This window comes from Cucumis melo, chromosome 7 (assembly GCF_025177605.1).
Source record: "Cucumis melo cultivar AY chromosome 7, USDA_Cmelo_AY_1.0, whole genome shotgun sequence".
Lineage (NCBI taxonomy): Eukaryota > Viridiplantae > Streptophyta > Magnoliopsida > Cucurbitales > Cucurbitaceae > Cucumis > Cucumis melo.
In genome coordinates, this window is record NC_066863.1 from 11092240 (window position 1) to 11104422 (window position 12183).

The window sequence follows — 12183 nt, forward strand, 5'->3', positions numbered from 1 at the left end:
CTTTCAATATGGCATCAGAGCTAAGCAATAACGAAACCCTAGAGACCAACCTAGGAGAAACCTAGATCGAACCTGAACCTGCCAGCACTGCTGCCGCCAGAATTGCCACCATGGAAAAATTACTCCAAAACCTTCACAGACTGCCAATCTACCCAATGGGAGTAGCCTCGCAGCTGTACCCGCCAGTGTTGCAATCGTAATCCTTCAAACATGATTGTGTGGCACTTGTTCTGCTCGGTCAACAAGTCAGTCGTTCAAAAGTCGAAATCCGCGGAAAAACTCGCGATATAATGTAGCTTCCCTTCACATTCTTGAGAAAATGGTTTTATAAAACCTGAGAGAATAAATTGTTGAGAACATCATAAAAGAGAGCATTGAAGACTGTCAATTGCAAAGAAAAGGCTTAGTTTACAAAGAGTGCGACAAGGCTCGGGCAAGGGTTCAACTACTATGGTACCCATGTAGTACATATTGAGATTTTTGGCCTTGGCAGGCTTGCATATGAAAATGTCGAAATGTCACACTCTAGCTTAGTGACACGAAAATGAAAGAAATAGACTAAACTACTTACAAGACATAAAGACAAAGCGATTTGGGGGTATTCGGGCATAGGACCACAGGCAATACGCCTTGGACAAGTATGCCCGTGACATAGGATAAGCATTCTTCGCAGACGCTTTTGCCTCTGGCAGAGAAGTGCCATCGGGAAGGCCTGTGGTCTCTACCAGAAAGTGTCTCCCCCGACAGCTTTGGGAGAACTCGGGCGACTATTCCTATTCTTTCTAGGTGAGGAGCTTTGATGACCTCTCACGTCTTGAGAGTCACTGGTCAAATCGAACAACCGCTCGGCTGCTGCATATGCTGACGTGAGGTCTTGGACCCTTTGTTCGTATAATTTGGTCTTGGCCCACCATTTCAACCTTTCAACAAAACAGAAAACTTTGTCTTTCTTTGACATATCGCGAATGTCTAACATCAACCCCGCGAACTGTTTCACGTACTCCCGAACATTGCAGGTGTGTTTCAGCTCATGTAATTTACGTTGAGCTATGATTTCCACATTCTCGAAGAAGAATTGCGAGCGGAGTTCTTTCTTCAAAGCGTCCCAAGTATCTATTGTGCAACGCCCTTCCTGTAGGTCAATGTATCGAGACCTCTACCACAATTTGGCATCCTCAGACAGATGCATCGTCGCCAAAGTCACTTTGGCTTCCTCGATGACTTTGTTTGTGGCCCTGACGTACTGCTTGAGGTAAAAAATAAAGTTCTCTAGGGCCTTTGCATCTTTGGCCCTACAGAAGGGCTTTAGTTCCGGAATCTTTACTCTGCTAACCGGAATTGCTCCTCCAGTTGGAGCTTGGTTTGCTGTTGCTCGCATTGTGAGATTCAGTCTCGCGTTCACATCTACGATTTCATTTATGACAACATCGAGCGTGGCTCGACAATCCTTTGGTATGTCGTTTATCATCTCCAAAAGTGTCATTTGAGAGCTATCTAGCTCCTGGACATGCTCCTCAATATGAGCAACAGAGCCCGTCAAACTGTCCCCACGTTCGTGGCTACCAGTTCTTCCAACCTTTCCTTCTAGAGTGTCGACTCTTGCCAACAACTCTTGTATCGATAATCCTTTGACACGTCCAGCTACCGCATCGATCGTGTCAGCTTTCTCAACAATCTCTTCGAGACGGGACTCCAAGAAGCGGATGGAGTTGGGAACTTCAACTAGGTAGAGCATCTACTCCTCCAGCTCTACCAGTCGGTCTCTCTGGGCCTTGCCCGATGGATTCGCCTACGACATATTTTAGTCTTACTGTCAATTTAGTCGATTTGGCTCTAATACCACTTGTCACAATCGTAACCCTTCAAACACGATTGTGTGGAACTTGTTCTGCTCGGTCAACAAGTCAGTCGTTCAAAAGTCGGAATCCGCGGACAAACTCGCAGTATGATGTAGCCTCCCTTCACGTTCTTGAGAAAATGGTTTTATAAAACGTGAGAGAAAATAAATTGTTGAGAACATCATAAAAGAGAGGATTAAAGATTGTCAATTGCAAAGAAAAGACTTAGTTTGCAAAGAGTGCGACAAGGCTCGGGCAGGGTTCAACTACTATGGTACCCCTATAGTACATATTGAGATTTTTGGCCTTGGCAAGCTTGCATATGAAAATGCCGAAATGTCACACTCCAGCTTAGCAACACAAAAATGAAAAATAGACTATACTATTTACAAGACATAAAGACAGCGATTTCGGGGTATTCGGGCATACGACCATTAGCAAACAACGCCTTAGACAAGTATCCCCGTGACATCCGGCGCTGGGCCCACACGCCGACACCGTTTCATCTCACCGCCCAACCCAGTCCCCTCTACGCACCATCGGCTTGAATGGCACGAATTTGTGAGGTGTATGTTCGACGACACGACAAGAGGACCCAACATGAGGCGATAGTGTACATGGATTTGACAAAAGGTGACGAATCTAAGCAGAGAGGAGACATAGAGCAAAGTGGTAGATCGACATGTGGTTTTGCCTCTGTCAATAGCTAGTCAAATTGATGGAGGCAGAAGCCAAACAAGGTTGTGGCAGCTAGATATCAATGAAACAAGGTTGCAGCAGTAAAAGTTCAATGAAACAAAACCTAGGGTTCTGATACCATGAAAATTTTAATATAATTGAATAAATCATAATAATTAAGACTATATATGATCTTTTACAAAGACAATATATAGACCTCAAAGAAACCTCTAAAGGAAAATTCATAAATAAAAAATACCAAAAAGAAAACTAATAATAGAACATACTAATAATCCATAAACCCTAACTTTCCCTTAACAAAGAGACTCTATTGTGGTTTTTTTCTCCTTGTCCTAGGGTTTTCCATGTAAACCTTGGGTTCTCTTTTCTACCTTTTAACATATATCACTAACAATCTTAAATCACCGATTAATCCAAAAACATAAGTCAGTAGGTAGAGTAAATTTAATTGTATATCACTAACACTCCTTCTCACTTGTGGACTTGAAATATTTGAAAGGTCCAACAAGTGGAAATCAATTTTAATTGGGAGGAGAAAACAACAATACAAACAGAGGACCTCCTGCTCTGAATTAGAACTTTGAGAAATTAAGAGGAATATTAATCTTTTATAATTATTCATATATGCAACATAAGAACTCTTATATAGAAAAGACTCGTTACAAATAAAGAAAGAGAATAATCAACACAAAAGGAAAATATTAACAAAGAATATCTATATATAAATATTGCAAAATAATAGGAAATCCAACAAAATGAGGAAAACACATTTCCGGAGAAGAATTGAAAATAAACAATTTGCTCAATTTCAAGTATCATTATAAAAAGTAAAACTAAAAAGTAATGATATACTAGACCTTTATGCTATCAACAGCAATCAGTGAGTCTTTGTTCCCTCTCCCACGTGATGATAATTCTTGGAAAGACATTAGTCTGCAATTATTTTTCCTATCAACACCAACAACCTAGAACATGCAGTAGTGATATCAATTTATGGTCATGAAGTATTGTCAACCAACAGAACCGAAAAAAGAGCGTAAGAATCCCAACCTAACAAGAGATACCCAAGAACATACAACAATTCAAGAACAATCGAGCATGGAAAATATATTGCAATATAAGCTATTATATCATAAGAACAAGTAATCCCTAACCTTTCGAGAGGGCTAGACTCTCCCAAATTCCCACTCAAGACAATCCCACCATAAAATTCTTCATATCTTGCTCTCCACACAACCCTTTATTTATAACAGTTAGATTTAGTGGGCTTGGCCAAAGGGAAGATTTGACCTAATATTTTTTCCTTCTTTTATTCCTCACTACAGTCTATTTATTTTCCCTTTGTATCATTTGTTATTATGAAAAAAATAATAAAAAGAGAGGTTTGCACCGTGGTTTTTCCCCTAGACTAGGGTTTCCACGTAAAGAATTGTATTTGCTCTTCGTTTCTTTTTTCAATATGGTATCATAGTGAGATAGTGATCAAACCCTAGATAACACAACCTGTCATGAAAACCAAATAGAGGAGACAACCGCTGGTACTAGATAACAGCAATAAAAGTCTTGTTGCCTTTTCAGGAAAAATAAAAAGGTTCAAACAGTGTCTGACAGCAAGCTCTTACCTCGGCGTCCAGTATGAAAGTTGAGACAGCAGGTTTAGATAATTCATTAATTATTTTGATCAAATCAGGAAATTTTGACGTTGTATCATCACTGTTTCGAGAGAAAACTCGCAAAGAACCATCTGCCAGTTTGTGAATTTGCGCACGCTGACCATCATATCTAAATAGATAAAACAGAAAACTTCATAAAAATGGAAAATGCAACTAAACTAGCAACAAAGTTCAAATTTTAAATCTACAAGAAAAAATAAGATAAGAATTAGATAATAAGGGCATTTATGGTGGATTCATTTTCAGAACAGCTGGATTTTGTTAGAGTGAAAAGTTAGAAAACGCATTTCTAGATTCTCAAATTGAAATTTTAAAAAGCAAAATCATCCTATTAAAGATAAAAACTTTAGTAAAAGTACAAATTTTCATATTATAACTCATTGTTAAATTAGTGATATAGAATTAATTTGTCTATACCCAAAAGCTTAAGCTTTTTAGTCAATCAGTGATTTAAGATGTATAAGAACAAGTGGTTCAGGGAGGTTATGTGTTCAAATCCCTACATTGTTGTTCCCTCACGAATTAGTTGATTTCCTATAATTAGGTCGTTCAAATATTTCAAGCCCACAAGTAAGAGGGCTGTTAGTGATATACAATTAAATTTGTTTCTATCAAGAAGCTCAAGTTTTTGGGTCAATCGGCTATTTAAAACATTTCATTTTTAAAAAATTATGATAAAACATGAACCAATCTATAGTATAAATTGTTTAATATTCTAAAATAAAAGCAAAAGAAAACTGAAAAATAATAGCTTACAAAATTCTGAAAAGTAAAATATGTCATAAACTTATTACTAACATTTGAGATTCAACTAAATATTTAGTTAGCAAGTGCTACAAGTTTCAACATTCATAAGTATATTAAGAAACAAATTTTTCACAATGGACTAAATTGAGATCAAGTTTTTAAAGTCATATTAAACACCTAATTGGAATGATTGAGATGTAGCTCTTAAATCTATACCAAACTCATAATTCGAAACATTTAAAAATATAAAATACAACCTAATTTTAAACTTTTTTTTATCATCAAATCACAAACCAACAGACCTAAGTTAAATAATTGTGCTATTCGTAGAACAATAGAAGTAGTAATAAGAGTCGGTCTCTCCCTCACCCTCTAACTTTAACTTTGACACATGCACTCACCTTTTGTGTGTTACTCTCTGTCCTCTCTCTCCTCTTTCATTAGCACTCCTTCATGGAGTTTGTGCAATGTTTATTAGGCTTTTAAGATGGAGCTTATTCTTTCTTTCATGCTCTTCTTAGTTGGTCCTGCCCATGCAGAAATAAGATATTTAAAACAGCACTGGATTGGATAACAAGGGGTCCTTGCACTTTTATATTCAATATTATTTTTATTTTGCTCCTTTATCAGTCCTAGTTCTTTTAACAAGAAGTTCGATCTTGTTTACACAAAACTATGTAGGTGGCCAAATAAAACCAGCAGTAAGTGAAGTTCATCTATTTGCTAAAAAGAAATATATAACATGGTTTGCACTAAATTTCTTAAAAAGCACGATTTATGAGCTGATCAGCAAGACGAAGATCACCAATGATGCATGCATGCATACAATGAATGAGTTAAAAAGAAATAACTGAAGAGAAGAGGACTCACTTGTATTCACATGTAAAAGCTTTATTCTCAAAGATTTTCAACGCTTGAGGAATACCATTAGTAATCCTACAGTAGGAACCAATAACAAACAATAACCCAATTTACAATTGAAGAAAGAAAAAACATTATTGATAAAAGTGATGATGTACTTTGCAAGCATTGGCTTAATAGGTATTCCTGGAACCATTGATAGAGACGATGATGAGAATTCAATCCCTTTGCCCATAAGAGAAGGAACAATCAGATCCTGCTTTAAAGAAGAAAGCAATTGTGACTAAAATCAACTCAAATGGCAAACACATCACACTTTTTTTCCTACATTTAGATTGATTGCTAAATTCTAAATTGTAGGTCTTTGACTAAGAAATTACTTATATTTCAGGGAGTTAAACTGTTTTTCCTTTTTTTCTTTTGAAAAGGAAAAATTGTTTTTCCTTATTATTAAATATGTGCAATGTTGATCTTCTTATATAGAAGAAAGACCTTTTACAAATAAGAAAAAAATAAAAGCAATAAAAGATAAATATTTGAACAATAATAAGTATATATAAATATAGAAATTCCAACACCCGCCCTCGTGCTGGCTTGAAGATGAATTCCACAGTCAGCGTGTCAATCAATCTAATCAGATTGTTTCTTTGGAAGGTCTTTAGTTAGGGCATCAACAATTTGCTCTGACGTAGGAAGATAAGGAATAAATATTGTTCCTGATTCAATTTTCCCTTAATAAAATGCTTCTCAACCTTAATATATTTTAGTCAGTTTATGCAGGCTCCTTACGAGGAACAAATGGAGGCAATTAACCAAATTCTAAGGTATTTGAAAACAACCCCTGGTAAAGGGTTGATGTTCTGAAAGACTGACAGAAGACGTATTAAAGCCTATACTGATTCTAACTAGGTAGGGTCAGTTGTTGACAGAAAATCCACTTCTGGTTACTGTACTTTTGTGTACCTTGTAACTTGAAAGAGTAAGAAGCAAGGGGACGTGGCCAGAAACATAGCTAAAGCTGAATACAGGGCTATGAGTTTGGGAATATGTGAGAAAATTTGACCAAAAAAGGTTTAAGAGGCGCCTATGAAATTATTTTGTGATAATAAGTCCTCTATTAGTCTGTTGGGCTGGATGGGCTTTGCGTTATCAAATAAACTTCAGAACATCAAGGGTCAGCTCAAATCTTGGCACTCATATTACAAAAGGGAACAGAAAAGTCATGCAGAAACTGTCACGCCCTGCCCCAAATGTCACTCCATGAGATAAGATGAGGGCGTGCCGCCTAGACATTCATTGCGTATCTCTCCGTGAGATAACGCTCTGAGTGTCGAGAAAGCAAAACTCTTACTTTTGTCTCTTTAGCAAAAATCTTTATTGAGCCTTAAAGACCGACACAACTTTCTGAGGCGGAAAACTACTCTCCAACTCGTGTTCTTAATAAATTCACTCTATTTTTCCCATTCTTCCTTATCTGTACCGTGAAACAAAAAGAACAACGAAAAACAGAACAAGACACAAGCAATGACTTACAAAATTTGGAAGCACGTTGTATGCATCTAGCACCGTAGCTGAGAAGTTCTGCAAATGAAGTTAATCTCTTTTAAAAATACAGTAAAAATGCACAACCATTTAAAAGAAATAAAATGTCAGTACAGACAACCTGAAGCTTCTCCTTTAAATTCCCCAACATTTCTTCCTTGTAAATGTTGAGAGATGAACTTATGAAAACAGCTTGGGACAGAGCATGAAGAACAGTTTTCAACATGGCTCCTATACGTAAGTTACGAACCTGAACAACACGAAGATAGAAAATAAGAACTAAATAATATCATAAAATATTTATGAAAAAATATGGACATCAAATTGGAAGATAATCAAAAAGTTACGAGGAGCATGTTATTGCCAAAAGTTCTTATACATATATATAAGAAACTGAGTACTTCCAATTACGAATGTGAGAAGATCAAGGAGAGAATAACCAAGATCACAGAGGTGTAAGAAGGTTATCTTTCCAAGAAGCAAGGCACTTGTGGACATTCTCAATGATTGGAGTGTTCTCTTAGGTAAAAGAGAATTTGAATATCTCATTCCATTCTTGGAAGACTTCTTTCAAGTTAAAATTACCATTAATCTATTGTTCGCAGATAAAGCAATTATCAGAATTAAGAAAGGGCTGTTCGAGACAGGAAAAGGGTTTGACTATGGAAAGTTCCATTTGCTTTTTGAGAAATGGGATACGGCCAAAGCATGGAAGACCAACAGTCATTAAAGGATTTGGAGGTTGGTTAAAAAATCTCCCATTAGATCTTTGGAGGAGTGATATCTTTGAAGTTATTGGAGCATACTTTGGAGGGTTAGAAAGAACTGCTACGTAGACTCTCAACCACATCAATTGTTCAGAGGCAAGATTTAAGTGATTTACGTGCTCTTTCCTCATTTCAAAGTTTTCAATCACTTGACTTAACTTCTCAAATCTAGTTCGTGGACTCTACTTTATTTCATACAAGACTTTCGAAGGCAACATACATTTCCATTCTCTCTCAGCAACTTTCATTCTCTCTCAGCAACAAACCCAGGCAGTAGGACGTCTTTTATATTTTTTAATATTAGATGTCTATTATGTGTATATTTATCATTTATACCAAGAACAATTTTTTTTTTTAGTCGTTGATCTTTCTTCGATATAAAAAAACCTTGTATTTGAATCAAAATATAGAAGAGATACATTAATATTTTCTTGCAAATTCAACTTATTCTTTGAACCAAAATATGCTTTTTCATCTTTGGAACTCCAAAAAGATGATTAGGAGAACAAGTGTGCTTGATGGTCTTTACACTTTACTACTTTAATTAATGAAGGTCCATTTAGTAAAATAACTCCAATGTTCTAGTGGTAGTAGTTTTCTTTTCATTAAAGAATAATTTATATTTGTTAGATGATATACAATGGAGATCCCGATTTGTCTTATCTTCTCTTACCAAACTTTTGAACCTTTTTATTCACTTTAGAAATGTTTGGATGCTTATAAAATTAAGCCTTGTTGAAAACAGATGACTTATTAATTTATTGATGACGATGCTCGCCATCTTGGGCTTATTAAATAAAATATAGATATGAGGTGAAACATTATTGAACACTTTTAAAATATAATGAAACCTAGTTTCAAAACAAAATTTGATTTTACACCCTTGATAATTGCTCCTTACAAGAGATTCAATTGAATTGGCAGGCTCTCTTTTCTAAGTGTCATAAAAAGTCTGTATTATGTAATATGTTTTCTACTTTCTGCTTTTAACTTTCAAGTGCTAGACTTCTGTATCTTCTCAGCTTGATATGGGCTTGAGTTTTTTATGTAACTTGTTCAGTAAGTTCTAGTTTATGGCATGACGAGGGTGCTAGGGGATGTCATCCTAGTTGAGATGTCTCAGTGCATCTACTAATATTAGTTGTTATTGCTCTTTGTATATCCCTGGAGCTTTGTCTCTTTATGATTATTTATCTATTTAATAAAGAGATCAGTGTCAGTTTCTAGTGACGAACGCTTTTGGTCCCTTGAAGCAAATGGATCCTTCACAGTCAAATCATTGGTAAATCATCTCTTTGGCTTCTCCGCTTGACACGACACTAAAGAAGGCTTTATCGAAGATGAAAACTCCTAGACGAGCTAATATTCTGGTATGGATTATAATTTTTGGTCACTTAAATTGCTCCTCGATCTTACAAAGAAAGTGTCCTTCCCATTGTTTGTCTCCAAGCATTTGTGCACTGTGTGAAGGAGAAGAGGAAGACATTCAGCACATCCTCTTGGAGTGCAGTTATGCTCAAAATTGTTGGTTTGCATCAGCTGGATTTTTGGAAAAACAGCCACGAGCAACGTTTTCAAGATTTTGGCAGGGCCAAAGCTTAAAAAGAATCAACAAATCCGGTGGAGTAATGGGGTGAAAGTTGTGCTGACTGATTAGTGGTTTGAAAGAAACCAAAGAGTCTTTCATGATAAGGAAACTCCTTGGTTTACTAGATTCGAAGCAGCTCGATTGAATGCATCCCTTTCACCTCTCTCTCCAAGGCTGTTGTGGATTATTCAAGTCAAGATATTAGTATTGAAAGCGATAAACCAACAAAAACACCCAATTACGTGGAAACCTGAGTACTGGGAGAAAAACCACGATATTTCTTTTCTTATTATTTTCTGATAATTACAAAATGTACCAGAGGAGTGAATAAATAGAATGATACAGTGAGATAAAAAAGGAAAAATATTTAGGGCAAATCTCCCTGTAGGTCAAGCCCACTAACTCTAACACTCCCTCCAGTTGGGACGTAAATATCAATGAAGTCCAACTTGATAACACAAAAGTCGAAGTTTCCTCTGCGAAGCCCCTTGGTGAGAACATCATCAACCTATTGGTTCGAAAGAAGATATAAAATGCATATGCTCCCATTGTCAAGTCTTTCTTTGATGAAGTGCCGATCAATCTCAACATGTTTGGTTGTATCATGTTGAGTTGGATTGTTAGCGATGCTAATGGTGGCTTTGTTAGCACAGAACAGCTTGATTGGTGTTTCACATTCCTGATGGAGATCAAACAAGATTTTCTGAAAACAAATTTCCTCAAATATCCCCAAACTCATAGCCCTGTATTGCCACGACACTTTGCTTCTTACTTCTCAAAGGTACAGTAATGGGTGTAAATTTCTTGCCAACAACAGATCCTGCCCAATCTGAATCACTATAGGCCTCAATTGCTTTTCTGTCTTTTTTTCTAAGCATCAATCCTTTACCAAATGTCGTTTTCAAGTATCTCAGAATTTTGTTGAAAGTCTCTATGTATTCCTTATAGAGAGCCTGCATAAACTAGCTAACAACTCTCACAACAAAGGAAATATAGGGCGAGTATGAGACAAGTAAATCAATTTACCTATAAGGCGTTGAGACTGTTCTTTATAAACTAGAATTTGATCACCTAAATTTTCTAGTTTACAATTGAATTCAATACGGGTGTCAGTAGCACGACATCCAAGTATACATGTCCCGGTCAGCAAATCAAGGGTATATTTTCTCTAAGATACGGAAATGCCTTCTTTAGATCTAGCCACCTCTAATTCAAGGAAATATTTCAGATTTCCTAAATTATGTATTTCAGATTCATCACTCATTCTCTATTTCAGTTAACTAATTTATGCATGATCATCTCCCGATAAAATGATGTCATTAACATACACAACCAAAACTACAATCTTTCCAATCTTGAGACCTTTGTAAATAAAGTATGATCAGAATGTCCCTGACTGTACCGTTGGGATTTGACAAAGGTAGTAAACCTGTCAAATCATGCTTTAGGGGACTATTTCAGTTCATATAAAGATTTCTGAAGTTTACATACTTGATGACCAAACTAGACTTCAAATCCAAGCGGAGACTCATGTATACGCATCCACTAGGTCTCTATTCAAAAAGCATTTTTAACATCCAGCTGGTATAGAGGTCAATCTTTGTTTACAGCAACAAATAGCAGGACTACCAGTATTCAATTTAGCAACTGGGGAAGAACATTCTGAATAGCCAACACCAGAGGTTTGAGTAAACCCCTTTGTAACTAACCTTGCCTTGTGGTTGTCAAGTGTTCCATTTGCTTTGTATTTGAGAGTGAACACTCAATTGCATCCCACAAAGAGATTATCATAGGAAACATAGTTACAAATGGGATATTTTGTACAAGACCTGGTACCTTTCTTAATGCAATGGGAGAGGGATCATACTCATCAAAATTTCCTGAATGACCCTATTTAGCTTCATTATTGTTGGTTTCTACTCTGACCTCACCACTGTTATTTTCTTCCATATTTTCAGGAAGAGCAACATCAAACCCATCATTCTCACTCATCTTAATATCAATACAGGGATCAATAGAGTTTTCCATTTCTTGATCTCGAGTAAATTCAGAGTCTTGGACCAAAGTCCGCTGACTAGTAAGGGACTCAATTTCCTTTAAGAGATTCCCCCTATAGTCCGTGTTCCAGGAAACTTGGTTTGTGGGCAGGACTATGAAATGAGGATCTAAGTCAAACACAGTACTAGACGTAGTTTCGATGAACTTTAAGATACAGTTAGACTCTTCACTCATACTCTCCCCTTGAAGATGGCTAACGGGAAAGGATGGTCGGTCCTCACAGAAAGTAACATCCACAGTGATAAAGTATTTCCTGGAAGGTGGATGAAAACATTTATAATAGTGCTGATGAAGGGGATACCCAACAAACACACATGTCTGAGCCCGAGGGATAAATTTGGTCTGATTAGGGCCGAAATTGTGGACATGTATGGTATACCCAAACACACGAAGGGGAACCTTAGGAATCA

At 36.6% G+C, this 12183-nt stretch overlaps 1 protein-coding gene across 11 annotated transcripts in view; it reads right to left on the bottom strand.

The window, feature by feature from the left end:
* Positions 1-12183, bottom strand: part of LOC103487505 (DNA ligase 6) — a 50748-nt gene that overhangs the window by 17136 nt on the left and 21429 nt on the right. For 10 of the 11 annotated variants that reach the window (XR_007822402.1, XR_007822401.1, XR_007822400.1 and 7 more), the window contains exons 7-12: positions 7482-7610; positions 7352-7399; positions 5977-6077; positions 5828-5893; positions 4160-4319; positions 3395-3502 (exon numbers count right to left, since the gene is read on the bottom strand). Coding sequence is in view for 6 of the 11 variants with exons in the window: in XM_008445841.3 (XP_008444063.2) it covers positions 3395-3502; positions 4160-4319; positions 5828-5893; positions 5977-6077; positions 7352-7399; positions 7482-7610 (612 nt within the window). In the remaining 5 variants the exon portion in view is untranslated. The remainder of the gene's footprint in view (positions 1-3394; positions 3503-4159; positions 4320-5827; positions 5894-5976; positions 6078-7351; positions 7400-7481; positions 7611-12183) is intronic. The other variant, XM_008445840.3, reaches the window with a different exon arrangement.